General features: G+C 37.4%; 1 protein-coding gene across 1 annotated transcript in view; it reads left to right on the forward strand.

Annotated features, from left to right (window-relative positions):
* Positions 1-890: 890 nt before the first annotated feature.
* ADGRA3 (adhesion G protein-coupled receptor A3) overlaps positions 891-15,625 on the forward strand; it is a 175,040-nt gene continuing 160,305 nt past the window's right edge. The window contains exon 1 of the mRNA XM_044681394.1: positions 891-1,183. Coding sequence (XP_044537329.1) covers positions 891-1,183 — 293 coding nt within the window. The remainder of the gene's footprint in view (positions 1,184-15,625) is intronic.

A 15,625-nucleotide genomic window follows, 5' to 3' on the forward strand; every position in this document is an offset into this window, starting at 1 on the left:
CTCTTTTCCCACTTCTCATTTGTTCCTTGCTAGTTCACAAAATTCCATTCTGTTTGCAAGCTCTAGTCCCTCAGTGCACACACCGACTTTCCCTTTCCACCCGAGTGCACACACAGGGTGGCTTTGTGTGGTGGATTAGAACAGGAGGGAAAATCCGAGCCAGTGAAGAGACAGGGAACCGCGGGAGCCGCCAGAGTTTGGATTGGAACTTTCCTCATCTCTTTCCCCACCCCCGCCCTTTCCCGTTTCCCCTCCCCCAGCTTTCGGTCCTTGCGCTAGACCGGATCCTCACCCTAAGCGTCCGCCAAGCCCGTCCCCTCCCCTCCCCCACCGCCAGGGGGTCCGCCTCTCCTCCCTTGCTCAGTGAGACCCTGCCCAGGCCGCGGCGTAGCTGGCCGGCCACCCCCTCTTTACCGAAGCCTCGGGCGGCCCAGGGGGGAGGGAGAGAAGGTGGTCAGGGGTGGGGTGGGGAGGAGTCGCCGCCGCCGAGGTAGCCGAGTCCCCGGGCCATGTCCGGAGGAGGAGGAGACGGTGGCGGAGGCGGCCCGGATCCGAGATTTAAAGGCGTTCTGCTAGTGACCCAGCCGGCCATGACCCTGGGGCTCCCGTGAGGGGGAACCGAGGGGAAGCGCTAGGCGGACCGCCTGGACAAAGGAGCATGGGGGGCGCTCGCCCTCCAGTGTCGCCTTCTCCCCCTCCTAGCCTCCGTCTACCCTCTGCTGCCCTGAGGCTCCGGGCGCTACCGCCAGCCCGCGGGCAGCCCCCGCGCTAACGCCAACCCCCCGCCAGTGCTCCCTCCTGCGCGAAGCCAGGCCAGGCCCGGCCCAGCCCTCCTTCCGTACAGCCCTCCCTCTCCGCCCGGCCTCGCAGCGCCTCGCTTCGCCCAGAGCATGAAGCCGGCTGGCCGGCTCGGCCCCGTGGGTGAGCGGCAGCGCTATGCCGGCCGCTGGCGGCGCCGCCTGCTGCTCGGCTGGATGCTCTGGATCGCCCTATGGGAGAGCAACCCGGGAGCCACTGCTCTGCCCCCGGGCTGCAAGCACGACGGGCGGCCCAAGGGCGCCAGCAAGTCCCCGGCAGGCGGAGCAGCGGCCGCCGCGGCCCCGGAGGGAAAGGTGGTGTGCAGCAGCCTGGACCTGGCGCAGGTCCTGCCGCCGGACACGCTGCCCAACCGGACGGTCACCTTGTGAGTATCCCACGGTGGGTAAAGGGGGAAGGAGGAGGGAGGCTCCCCCGAGGCAATGCAACTTGGAAAAGTGGCTCTGTTGCCAGTAACAAGGTGCCTTTTGTCTAAACCAGACTGCACTCAGTCCTCATTGGCTCCTGGTGAGTGTTTTGCTGATGGAAATCCTTCTGTTCTGTGGACTTTGCCCCAGGACGGACTTGCTTATTGGAAATTGATTGCCTTCATTTTGGTTTCTTTGCCAAGTTTTCTTGGGTTCGCTGGTGGGCGTTCTCTGAGGTAACTAGTCTGATGTAAAGAAATCCAAACAAAACCTACATTTTCCCAGTCATTCTTAACCCTGAGAGAAGTCCTCCCTCAAACCCAGGAAGCCAACATTATGAAAGTTGCAGCACAGTCAGAGTATAAGCATGGGAAGCTGGACGTTCGGACAGGCTGGTTTTGCAAATTGGACCTGACTCTAAAAGAGCTTTGCTCTTTAAGTATGAAAAATTGGTTACTGACCACTCCGTTTATATAATTTTTACTTTTCTAATGTGTGAAATAGCTGCCCCCACTTTATAATTTCCCCCATTGACTCAGCCTCATGAAGTCTTAACTCCCCTCTCATCAGTGTAGTGAAACTATTCTCCAATATTACCAATGAGTTCCTGATCCATTTTTGACCCACCCTCCCTTTAATTTTCATTGCCTTTGACCTCTTTCTCTTTTCTAATTTCTCTGTACACTTTTTACTACTATAGCTTCTGACAGACTTCAACTGGTTCTTCTGCCTCTAACTGCTTCTTTGTTTCCATTAGTTTTCCAACCTTAAGGATAGCTTTTTCCTTCCCACCCCCCAATGAGCTTTAGTTTGGCCATCTTAATTATCACCTGTAGGCAGATAACTTGCAAGTTGTTTGCTTGTTGAGGCATTGATTGAGCTTCAGACCTCCATGACTAATAGTATAAATCTACCTGGATGGGACCTCCCCTGCTTCTATCCCCTCCTCCAGCTTATCTTTAAATCAGTGCTTATTTCTACATTTGATTTGTCTCTTTTTCTTTGTCTGTTCTACTCATATTAAATATTCCATATCCTTAATATTATGTAATTCCATCAAACTTCTTCTGTAAATCTTTTACATCTTTATGTTCATAGCTACAACCCTAATTAATAAATGTTTTGACAAAAAATGGTGTTTACAGTAAAAGAAATTTGTATATTTATGGTATTAAAAAGATAAAATATGTTGATATTCTATGATACTGTATATATATTTTGTCTTTCTGAATTTCTAAACTTTTTCCATGCCATGTGTTAGTTTTTACTTGTCTCCTCCAGTTTCCCCAAAACCTCCCACAAATTCCCATTTAATTTCTTATGCTGCCCCCTGGGATATAGCAAAACCTTGATGAGGAAAGTCTAGATGTGGAAGGAATACCTCTACTTAACTGCTGCAGTAGTCTTAAAAAGAGGGCCTTTCATCTCTAATCTTCATAATACTGCCAGAGATCTGGTCATGCTATTTTAATGTTCAAAACCCTTCAGTCAGGATGTTGCTGGGCCTGGAGTCAGGAAGACCTGAGTGTGAAATGGATATTAGCTGTGTGATCCTGAGCAAGTCTGTCTGCCCTATTTTGCTCAGCTGTAACATGAAGAATAATTAGCACCTACCACTCAGAGTTGTTTGTGAGGATCTTATGAGGTAATTATCTGTAGAGTACTTTGCACATGGCCTGAAACACAGTAGGCACTTCATAAGTGCTTGTTTCCTTCCTTCAATGGCTCCCTATTGCTTATCAACTAAGCATGAGGCTGCTAAGTCTGGCATTGAAGGCCCTTTACAATGTCACTCAACTAATAGATCATTCTTCATTCTAGCTTTATGAACATATCCTCCCCCCCCCCCCCCCCCGCTTTTTTGGCCTTTATTTCTCAAATGATTCCTCTCCTCACTACCATCTCTTTAAATTCCTGCTTTCTTTTAAACCCACATAAAAATCCCACTTCCTTCAAGAAGCTTTACCATATCTTCTTAGCCATTACCTTTCCTGAGGTTCCTCTCCCTCTCATAACATTTTGCACCTCTCCAAAGCGCATTATGGTTATGTCTATGTCATAGTTCTTCAAGTTTGAAACTAAATTATAGTTTGAAAAAAACATTTTTTTACTTTTTAAATGATTCATTTCTCAGTGATTCTCCCCTTATAGATTTATCTTTTATAAAAGAGTAATGAAATTTAGTAAAACAAATGAAGGCTATTTTTGATCTATGCACCTATAATCCACTATCTCTGTACAGAGAGAGAACTATAATTATTCCTACTGAATGTTTTGCTGGAATTGGATTGATTATGAGACTTATGCCATAGTATGCTAACTTTACCAACTTTTTTTGGTTGGTGTATTTAAGAAAAATAATGCCCTATTTAACAATGCTTCTAATGCTTCAAAGAACTTTTAGCTCCCATATCTTAGTCTAGTCCCATGTTGGTGAACCTATGGCATGAGTGCCGGCGGGGACTGCTCCCCTTTCCCTCTCCATAAGCCTGAGAACATTTCTCACATGACTCACCCCTCTGCCCAGGAGCCCAGTGGGAGCGCTTCCTCCCTCCACTGTCTGGGGTAAAGTGTGGGGAGGGGTAGCTCATATGCAATTTGAGGGTGCAATTTGGGTATTGGGTCTAAAGTTTTGCCATCACTAGGAAAGTATTAGCAGCTTCCTCAGTTACTTAGTATTAATTTTACATGTTACCTGTGTATGTGTTGTCATACCATACCCCCTCTCCTTCCCTAACCCTCGCCTTTCCTGATTTCCATAGTTATTAGAATCCTCTTTAGTTATTTTGTATTCATTTTATGGTATCTATATGTGTGTTGTGTCATTCCATATCTCCCTATCCCGCCACAGTGGTTTTTTGTTTTTGTATTCCTAACAATTCTTGACAATGCCTGTCACATGGTTAATGCTAATTAAATGCCTGTTCAGTTGAGTAATTCTAAAAACACTCCAGACAAATAGATTTACAGGAAATTTTAAAAATGAGTTTTCATATGAATATTCAGTCTGAATACACATCTCTAAATTAGGAATATTGTTAATCTTATGTTATTTTACATAAGTAGTTTATATTTCTATTTGAATTAATTTAGTATAAAGTTTCAAATATAGTGCTTGGCATGTGATAAATATTTAAACTTAATAAATATTTGTAGATTATTACTTTCCAGTCTTTGGGATCATATAAATGGGTAAATATCTTTGAGAACAAATAATTTTTTAAAATTCTTTGTCATTTATTGAACAGAAATATTGATTTGAGTCTTCAGACTCAAAATTTTTGGAATAGTGATTTGAGGCTGAATCCAGTTTTCGGTATCAACTCCAGAAAAGTCCATTGCTGGAGTAATGTTAGCTTATTCAGATTCTTCTTACCTGAATGATACACTTAGCGATTGTTTATGAAAATATTTTTGTTCTGAATTGGCTTCATTTACTTTGAATTAGGTTTGGTTCAGTTTGTCTGAAAATTTTAGACTTAAGTTCACCAATTTCAAATAAATTCCTTGAAAATGTGTTTATACTTTTACTTTCTTGTAGGATTGAAATGTAGTTGATATATCTTAGAATTATTTTTTGAAGTATAGATATATTTTTTAATCTTTAAAAATGGTTTTATTGATGCTTTTTGTTTTTGTTTTATATATAACTGCCCCCATTGAACCCACACTTAGAACCAAGAAAAATTAAGCAAAACCATTTGACACAGTGACTAAATATCATGTTTTGTACCCATAGACCACCACCTTTTTGCTAAGGAATGTGTTTCATCATTATATTTTATAAAAATGAGAAAGTAGGCATATGAATCACTAATGATCAATAATCATATTAATATGGTGCTTTAAGATTTGTATAGTGTTTATTAAATTTTTTCATTCAATCAGATATTTTCTTTCATCCCCTTTGCTACATTGAGAAAGAAAAGTAAAAACAGACTCTTTGCCTCTTCAAGCACAACAAATTTCCATGGGCCATGACCAAAACATATGTCTTTTCTATATATAGCAGGGAGCATTCATCATTTATCTTACATAATCATGCTTGACCATTGCATTGTTCAGAGTTTTTAAATCTGTTTTTTTACTATTTTATAAATTATTCTCCTTGATCCACTCATTTTTTTAATCAGTTCATATGAGTCATCCTATGTTCTCTGAAACTATCTTTTTTCTTAATTTTTTACAGATCAATATAGTATTCCATTACACTCTTATTCTATGAATTATTTAGTCATCCCCCAATTAATGGGCATCCCTTTAATTTTGTGTTCAATGCAACCAAAAAAAGAACTTCATGAATTTTTTTGTGCATATATGTCTTTTTTTATTTCTTTGATCTCTTTAGGATGAAAGCTTAGTAGTAGTATAGCTGAATCAAAGAATATGCATGTAGGGGCTCTTAACTTTTTTTGCTTTATAGATCCCTTTGGCAGTCTGATAAAAACCTTTGGAGGTCTTTTCAGATAATGTTCCTAAAGCATAAGATAAGTGAGATTACAAAAAAAAAAATTACACATATACACACACATAAACAGTTAACAACTTATTTTTTAAAAAAGTTCAGATATACCAGGTTAAGACTCCTGCCTAAATGACTTTAAAAAGGTCATATCTCAAATTTGCTTTTTAAATTTACATTTCTCTTTTAAAGAAAAATCACAATTCTAATCAGCAGTTCATTAATACTTATTTTCATGTACTTGCTCCTGTACTTGTCAGTCTCTTTTAAATGTTCTTCTAATTCTTATACAGATATAGCAGTTAGGACTGTTTAGGTTGAAATCATGTATTCTCCAACATATATTAGCTAGTCTTTATAATTTTAGATTGGCAACTTCCAAAAGAAAATTAGTGAAAGTTAGGTGCCCTTCAGAAGAGAGATATCATTCTCTCCTTATGAAGAGTAGAGAAATCCCCCTTCCCAAGCAGCTATATAAATATACACACACACACATATACACATTTTTAATTATCCTAATTTCTAATGTGGCCTAAAAAACCCTTTTTCTTATTATGGATCCCTAATAGAGCTGACAGTCAGCATTCAAAAGGTTATAGAGGTTAGAAGCTAGGTGGTGATGGAAAATTATAGGTCCAAAGGTTCCTGAACCTAAAGCTACAGTCTTAACTACCTGTCCCAAATATTTCAGTCTGTAAGACCTTGGCCATGCCTAAACTTTGACTCAACTTAGAAACTGCTTACTTGAGGAATGCTCCCATGAGTTCAAGAACACTGGGAAATTTAAGGAGGGTAGGACAAGATAAAGAAAACTATAACATCCACAGATATTGTATCATACACAGGTAGTGAGTGGTCTGTAACTAAATAGAAGTGTTGTTTTGTTTCCTATATATTCTGAGTCTACTTGTAATGGACATTGCTTTGGGTCAACCACTCAGTGCAGTGCTCCTTGTCTTCTCCCTCTCTCTAATAAAGGCCACATTTTTCTGCCAGCATCTTATCAAGTCTCCTGTCTGATCATTAGAGTGACTTTGGGCTACAGACCCCTGAGATTCCAGTCCATACAGGACTAAGTTGTTCATTTCTAGGTCAAATAAATCTGGTGAGCTAGAGATGAGGTTGCTTCATTTTCTTTACTTTAAAGTAGCTTATTCCTGAAGAATGGGGTGCTGAATTTTTCTGTATCTGTTGTGGATACCAACATACTTCCCATCTTCCAGATTCAGTCTCGTAATTATTATCTTTGATTCCTCATTGCTCTCTTCCCTTTCTCCACATATCTATTCAGTTCATCACATCTATTCTTTTCTCACTACTCATACAGCTTCTTAGTTCAAGAATGACTTCCTTATTGGTGTTTCAGTCTTCTCTTCCCTGTCTCCAGTACATCCTTGAACAGAGGGATGATTATATCATTCCTTTACTTAGTAAGTAAGCACCAAAAACTTTCTGTTACCTGTATGATAAAAATGTGAACTTACAAAAAAACAAACCTGTTATTTTATCAGTGTAGGTGATGTCAAGTCTATAAGAAGTGAAGTTAAGAGTTGCTCTGTCCAGAAAATTTCCCATAGAGCTGACCTCATGATGTACTTAGCATGATCTTTGGACAACACACATACAGTCCATTATAGAATTTGTATTTAAAATCTTTCTACCTTAATCAGATCTACTAGAATTTTACTTGGCTGACATAACTTTTGAATATCTATGGTCACCTCATGCTGTAATATGCAAACAGATTTTCAGTGATAGGCTTTTTTCCTTTTTAAAATTATTTAAGAAAATTTTTTTTAATTCCAGAAAGTGCTATAACATGGCATGAAGAGATGGTGGGGGTTTTTGTGCTATCAAGTCACGTGTTACAGTGAAGACTTAAAGCTTTTCTCTGGGCAGTAATACACAACTACAGTTTAAAAAAATCTTCATAAGAGCACAGAAATGGCTTGTTTATTTTCTGTTTGAATGGAAGGTCTGTGTGAGGTGGTAGTTGTAAGCTTTTTGAGGGGGCAGCCTCTTAATACCTCTTTGTATCATCAGCTCTTAGAAAAATGTTCTTTGCTTAGGGAGGAATTAGATCTATTCATTACAACAGTTAATCAGTCATTAAGCATTTATTTATCACCTACTGTGTGCTAGGAACTGTGCCAAGCAATGATGATACAAAGAAAGAAACCTCCCCCCCCACCCCATCTTTGAAGGAGCACATAATCTAATGGGAGAGGTAGGATAAATAGGAAATAGTTAAAAGAAGAAAGGCACTAGAAGTAAGAGGTTTCTGGACATTAGGAAAAACTTCCTGTAGAAGATGGGGTTTTATTTGGGACTTAAAGGAAACTAGGGAAGCCAGGAGATGAAGTTGAAGATGGAGAGTGAAGAGTGTTCCAGGCATGTGGACAGCTAGAGAAAATGCCTGGAAATAAGAAATGTAGAGTGTTTTATTCCATTGGAAATAAAGTCATTAGATTGAAGAATGGGAAGGTGGTGGGAAGGGGTAAGAAAACTGGATAAGTGGTGCTGGTGAGAGATTATGAAGGGCTTTGAATTTTAAATTTCAGAGGATTTTAAATTTGATCCTGAAGATTATAAGAATGATATTAGAAAATAAGTACTGTTTTATTAGTTTAGAGATAAGCGAAGAAACTGGCTTGAGAAAGAATTCAAGTTTGAAGCAGAGCTGAGAGTGTTAATTTTAAATGTTGGCAGTTGTACATGTTTTTTCTGTGATAGTTACTCTCTCTGGGTGTGGCAGTTTGACAGTTGGTCTCTGGCATTTGACAGAGTCACATAGATATTTTCTCTCTCAGGGTTGGAGAAGGTAACATCTTTGCCTCTCTCTGTCTGAGTGAAAGACCCGAAGGAGCTTAGTGTTTTCTTTTTCAACTTGGGGAAAAACTATTGATTATCTGTTACTATTTATAGATTGATTAAACTCTGAGAAGACCAAAGAAACTCTGGTCTTTGGTTTGAGCCTTAACAGACTCAGAGTCCTAACTTGATAATTATTGAGACTCGGCCAGCTAGCCTTTGTTATCATTATAACTTAAAGGCGAAGTTAAGCATCCTAAGGATGATAGTGGTAGTTTTATTTAGAATAATATACATTTGGGTTAGATCAGGAGGGATTAGTGTAGCCTTTGAAACACAGGAGAAGCGGTTCCTTTTGGAATTAGCGAGTTTTATTTGGGTGGAGTTAGAATCCCTTAGAATTAGAAATCCTTTTTATCCTTATATGTTTTCAATAAATAGTTTATTTTTCTATAACAAGAGTCTCTTTAGAGTTCCTTGTGCCTGGCCCTGAAGGGAAGTTCATCTATGAGCTTCACTTTATCACTGAAGATACTTTTGATTACATCTATCAAAAGTATCAGAAACAATTTTGAACCTTTATTGACATAGTTTTTGCCCTTTATTTATGTAGCTCACAATATTATCATTTTTACAAGATCTACTAGAATTTATTGTGTAAAAGATGATGTGGTGGGACCTGAGATTTAGGAAAATCACTTACAATAGAGCAGAATAAAGATGGACTGGACTGGGGATAGATCTGTGACTACTGATCCACTATCAGCCTTTTGTAATAGTTCAGGCATAAGGTGCTGAGAGCTGTACCAGAATGGTGGCATTATCTGAGGCAAGAAGATGTGCATTTGAGGAATGTTGCATAGGTGAAATCCACACAGTCCTTGGAAACAAATTGGATATGAAGTTGAGAGACAGGAATTGAGGATGACAACTGGGTTGTAAGCTGTGGGAGTGGGAAGATGATGGTACCCACAAAGGCAATAGGCACATTTAGAAAGGGGAAAATTTAAGGGAAGAGATAATTACATTTTTGGACTTGCAGAGTTTAAGATGTTCACTGTAAATCCAGGTTGAGATGTCTAAAAGGCAGTGAGACTATTGTGCCATCAAAAAATGACAAGAGAATCATAAAAAACAAAACAACAAAAAAAAAAACCCAAACCTGGAAAGACTTATGAACTTATACAAAGTGAAGTAAGCAGAAGCAAGAGAATATTATACAGAGTAACAGCAATAATGTACAATAATCAAATGTGAATAACAACTATTATCAGCAGTGCAAGGATCCAGTTCAACCTCAAGGGACTCATGACAAAAAAGACTAACCACTGCCATAGAAGGGACAGATAGAATCTGAATTGAGATTGAAGCATGCCAGTCTTCACTTTATTTCCTCCATGAATTTTTCTATAGTGTGATATGCATCTTTTATGTTGCGAGACCTGCTCTGACTGTCCTCACACTTTTACAACATGATGAACATGGAAATACGTATTGTAGAGTAACATGTATGACCTGTTTTATATCTGCTGTCTTGGGGAAGAGGGAAGAAAGAGAGAGAACATGGATTGTAAAATGTCAGAAGAATTATTGAAAATTATATTGATATATAATCTAGAAAAGGAAAAGGCAGTTGGGGATGCAGAGCTGGATGTAAGCAGAGAGGTTAGAGCAGGTAGATTCCAGAATCATCAGATGATAGTTAAATCCATAGAAGTTGATGAGATCATTAAGTGAAATAGCATAGAGGGGAGAAGAGAAGAAAGACTAGGATAGAGTCTTGGAGGACACATAAGATTAGAGGAAAGGATCTGGCTGAGGACCTAGCAGAGGAGACTGAAAATAAACTGATCTGATAAGAAAGGAGAACCAGGAAAGAGTGATATTCTGGAAACCTAGAGAGAAGAAAGTATCCAGGAAAGAGGCTGCAGGGAGGTCATGGAGAATGAGGATTGAAAAAAAGCCTGTGACTAGGATTTCATTTCCCCTAGATCTTCTATAATTGAGACTTGCTTGGCCAAAAAAAAAAAAAAAGATTTGGCAGTCTGATCTAGAAGTCTATAAACAAATTTGAGGGAAGAGGCATTATAACAATCAAATCCTGACCTCAGGCGAGTCATTTAATCTTTCTCCATCTGTTCCTTCATCTGTAAATATGGATAATAATAGCACCTATCACGTGGTTGTAAGGATGAAATGAAACATTCTGCAAACCTTGAAGTTCTGACTACATAAATACTAACTATTATGATTGTTATCTTTACTATGAAAAGACAATTGAAGTAACAAGAAAAATTGTAAAGGAAGATTCTAGGCTATAAACTAATGCACAAAAAACTTGTGTAATAAAAATATTAATACATGTGGGAAAATAAACCTTTTAGATATTACTGTGTCTCGGTAGGGTGGAACTCATTATTGGAATAAAACTAAGTACTTTGTTCAAAAGAAACATTTTTGAGAGAGGGAATAGAGTAATCACATCTTCAAGGTTCTGTCTTTTCATTGATGTAGATGCTTTCTTCATCAATAGAGATTATGTTTTATTAAATAGTCTTAACGAATTGCTTTAAAAAAATCATGTTCTAGTAGCCATATTTCTGCAGAGTCTCTAAAGAGTTAGCTGAATGTGGAAGAAAGGCTGGTAATGCCTTCAGTCTTTCTAGCTTGGTGTAGGGACTACCAAAATTATGGTATGTATGCCCAGGATCATAATATAACCATGGCAAGGCATCAGAAAATAATTTAAGACTATTGAAGAGCAATAATTTACTTGTTTGGAAACCCGTGAACCTGAAAGAGATTCTAGTAAGAACTATGAAACAAACTTGGATAGTTAAAAAATGAAGCAAGTTGTTATTTTGGAACCATAGTAAATCCTGGTCAATAAAATTAGAAGAAATGGAAAGTGCTTTCCTAATAAAGATCATGAAACTGACAGAGGTAAGGCATAGGAGTTATGGTTGACTTCCTTTTTTCCCAGATGTGATGAAGCAATGAGTTGTAGTGGGAAAAGGCATTGTTTTTGATGTTAGAAGATCTTAGTTCATGCCTCATCTTAACACTTGAAAGACTTTTGATGAGTCTGGTACTAGCTTTTGTGATATTTCCTTTGTTTAGCTCATAATATTTCTGTTAAGAAATACTTTGTAACCTTAAAGTGCTGTGCTAGTGGGAATTCGAAAGAAATCTTGTTCTGCTAAAAACACATTATTTATCCTATCATTGGTTTCTTTAATATTATTACTGTTTAATGTCATTTATAAATTATCTCTTAATCCAATTACTTACCTAATCCACTAATACCCTTTACTATGTTCTTGACTGGTGGTCATTTAGCTCCTGCTTAGATGCCTTAATAAAGAGATGTTATGAAGAATCCCATTCCATCTTAGAACATCTATTATTTTTTAGAAATATTTATAACTGCTCTTGAATTATTTTAATATTTTAAAAAGTTGCATTAAAAATTGGATACTAGTTTATATTGAAGGCAGGTAGGTAGATTGTTGATAAGGTGGTGGATTTGGGTTTAGGAAGATCCAATTTCAAATCCTAGCTCAGACAAATAACTAGTTTATGTGATCTGAGCAAGTCACTTAAACAACCTTAGTTTCTTCATCTTTAAAATGGTAATAATAATAATTGCATTAATTTCAGAGGCTTTTGCGAAGATCAAATGAGATATGTAAAATACTTTGTTATTATTATTACATATCAAAATGAGTGCTAGTGAGAAATAGAACAGATTTTGCCTACTTATTACTTTCATATTGTTTCTCAGAGCATGTATATAGTGTTGCTTTTTTAAACAGTGGTAAGGGCTAGGCAATGAGGATTAAGTGACTTGCCCAGGGTCACACAGCTGGGAAGTGTCTGATGCCAGATTTGAACCTAGGACCTCCTGTCTCTAGGCCTGGCTTTCAATCCACTGGGTTACCCAGCTACCCCTTTGAATATAGTTCTTATTGCTGCTTCATATGTTCATATTAAATGTTATCATGCACATCTATCAATTGGAGTTAATTGGCTGTATCAGTCTCATTTTCCTTGACTTCGTGTTAAACTTTGTTTCATTAAAGTATATATACTTGTGCAAGGATCTTTGGAAAAATATCTAAAAAATATGACCATTTCTGTGTTCATCATATTCTCACCTTCCTCTGTTTAGAAAACTGAATTGACTTTGAATACCCTTTGTGGGAGAGAGAGAGACAGAGACAGAGAGAAAATTGCATGTCAAAATAGACCATCTTTACAGAGGAATAGAAACTGTGATATCTATTCAAGGAGTTTAGATTAAGACTCCTTTAGGGGAATGCACTGTTGGTGGAGTTGTGAACTGATCCAACTAATGATTCTGGAAGGGCAATTTGGAGATTTGCCCAAAACTATACATACCCTTTATCTCAGAAATACCACTACTGGATCTGTATCCCAAAGAGATTTAAAAAAGAAAAGGATATATATGTACAAAATTATTTATTTGTTGTTGTTCAGTTGTGACAGATTCTTCATAACCCTTTTGGGATTTTCTTGGCAGAGATTCTGGAGTGGTTTGCCATTTTCTTCTCCAGCTCTTTTTACAGATGAGGGACCATGACAAATGGGGTTAAGTGACTTGCCCAGGTTCTCATAGCTAGTGTCTGAGGCCATATTTTGAACTCAGGTCTTCCACCCTGCCACTCTGACACTCTATCCGTTGTTCTTTTATTGATTATTTTATTGGAGGCAAAGGGTTGAAAATTGAGGCAATGCCCATCAGCTAAACAAGTTGTAGTATATGAAAATGATGGAATACTGTTGTGCTATAAAAAATGGTCAGTAGGATGGTTTCAGAAATACTTGGTAGGACTTAAATTAATTGATGCAAAATGAAGGGAGCAGAACCAGGAAAAGAGCAATATTGTAACAATGATCATTTTTGAAAGTTGTTATCAATAAAATGAATCAAGACAATTCCAAATGACCCATGATAAAAAATGTTATTCATCTCTAGGGAGAGAATGGATGACATTTGAATGCAGATTAAAGCATACTTTTTAAACATCTTTCTTTTTCTTCTTAGTTTCTTTTTTGTATTTGTTTTCTTTTGCAATGTGACTAATATGGAAATATATATTGTTGCATGACTTTACATTTGTAATTGAGATTAAATTGTTTGCCTTTCAGGGAGGGAGGGAAAAATTTTGGTATTCAAAAGTTTTAAAAAATGAATGTTAAGGGATTTCTTACCTGTCATTGGGAAATACTTAATGAAATAAACAAATATATTAACAACCCCACCCAGTAACAATAACAAAGACCCCATTAGTATCTTGATTTCCTCAAAAAAGGTCTTAGATGCTACTTCCTGGGGATGATGTTTATTTTTCCTACTATATTCTACCTATCCAAGTTATTCAATTGACTTGCTCAGTTCTTTGAGAAGCTTGGTACTCCTTTGACCTTTCTTCAACCCATACCTTTTTGTTCATGGTCTTGGCTTCAACTCATACTTACCACATTTAACTTTGCTACTTAACCAACTATATGCCAACTGACCATCCTGCTCCTTTAAGTAGAAGAATTCCATAGTTGGTTCACTCTAAAACAATATGGTTTATTTATAGTTTTAAGTTGTCAGTATTACATACAATGTTTAGAATACTGAAACTATACTCAGGAAGAATTGAACTCAAATCTGGCCTCAGACACTTTACTAGCTGGGTGATCCTGGGCAAATAAATCACTTAACCTTTGTTTGCCTCAATTTACTTGATTATAAAGTAGGGATAATAATGATACATGTATTCTACAACTGTAATGGGATCAAATGAAATGATATTTTTATAATACTGGTGCCTGGCATATAGTACAGGTTATGTTCCATTCCTCTTCCTTCTCTTCCCCCCTCCCCCCATTTTCTGAGATCTTTTCTTTTATCCTTTCAGAAAATAGGAACAATTATTTTAAGTCTTCTGCCACCTTTTTAATGTCCATAATTTCTCAGATATTACTAATTCACAATAATGTAAACATCTTGAATGTGAGTGTTTTAATTTTTTTTATAAGCTCCTTGAATGCGAGTGTTTTAATTTTTGGGGGGAGTATCCCCATTGACTAGCATAGTGCATAGCACACAGTAGGTGTGTGGCTTATATATTGGTTGATTGATCTAATAATAATAAGTCTTTTAGTTCCTTGGGATGTCCTGTTTTTAAAATTGATCCTTAAAACTAACACTTTAGTATGTTAGCATAACACTGAGTCCGTGAATTATTTTAAATTTAGTTAGGATGAAAGAAGCTATATAATATAGTAGAGCCTGAACCTACAATCAGGGAGAATTTTTGTAGTGGCTTGGGGTGAAGTATAGTAAGTACATTGTTGTCCATCCCATCCCCAATTAGAGAACTTCATAATCTATTAGGAATTTTTAACTTAGGCTCATTTCTGGGCATCATTTGTGCATCATCTTCATGCACATTGCAAAGAATTCCGGTAGAGTAAGTATGGAACACATCAGTACATGGATAAGTCACTAGACAACACATAAAACATTTTCCCGACTTCACATTTACATGAAACACAAAACTTACACTTAAGAGAAAAGAGTATGGCTGCCTTAGTACAGAATTTCTCTTACTCTGGTTCAGATACCTTCTACTCAAATCACCTGACATGTCATATAAATATGTATTTTGCTTACTAACCCTTAGCAATAAGTTTTACTAACACACAGGGAAAATTTAGTTAGTTTAGTAAGTTAGTACAGGGACAGATTCTTAAATTTTCTTTGTAAATATTGTACATAGCAAAAGTCTATGGTTCAACCAATAGTCTTACAATTAATATAGTCTTACTTATTATTACTAACATTTCTAACATCGGCATAAGTGTACTAACCTATTCATACACTAACTTTAGCAAGTGAACTAGAATTTAGAAGCTTATTTGCAAAATGTCTTCTTATTTAATTTTTTCTGATTAGTTCATAAAATTAGATAGATGTATAGATAGAATTCATTACTTTGTTCTAGTTAGCAAATATTAGCCTTAATAATGTTTGTGAATGTTAAAATTTAATTTATTTTCCTTTCTGTTCAAAATTTTTTTTGCAAAACTTAAATCCCCATTCATTTCCTAT

The sequence above is a fragment of the Gracilinanus agilis genome, chromosome 6 (genome assembly GCF_016433145.1).
Source record: "Gracilinanus agilis isolate LMUSP501 chromosome 6, AgileGrace, whole genome shotgun sequence".
Lineage (NCBI taxonomy): Eukaryota > Metazoa > Chordata > Mammalia > Didelphimorphia > Didelphidae > Gracilinanus > Gracilinanus agilis.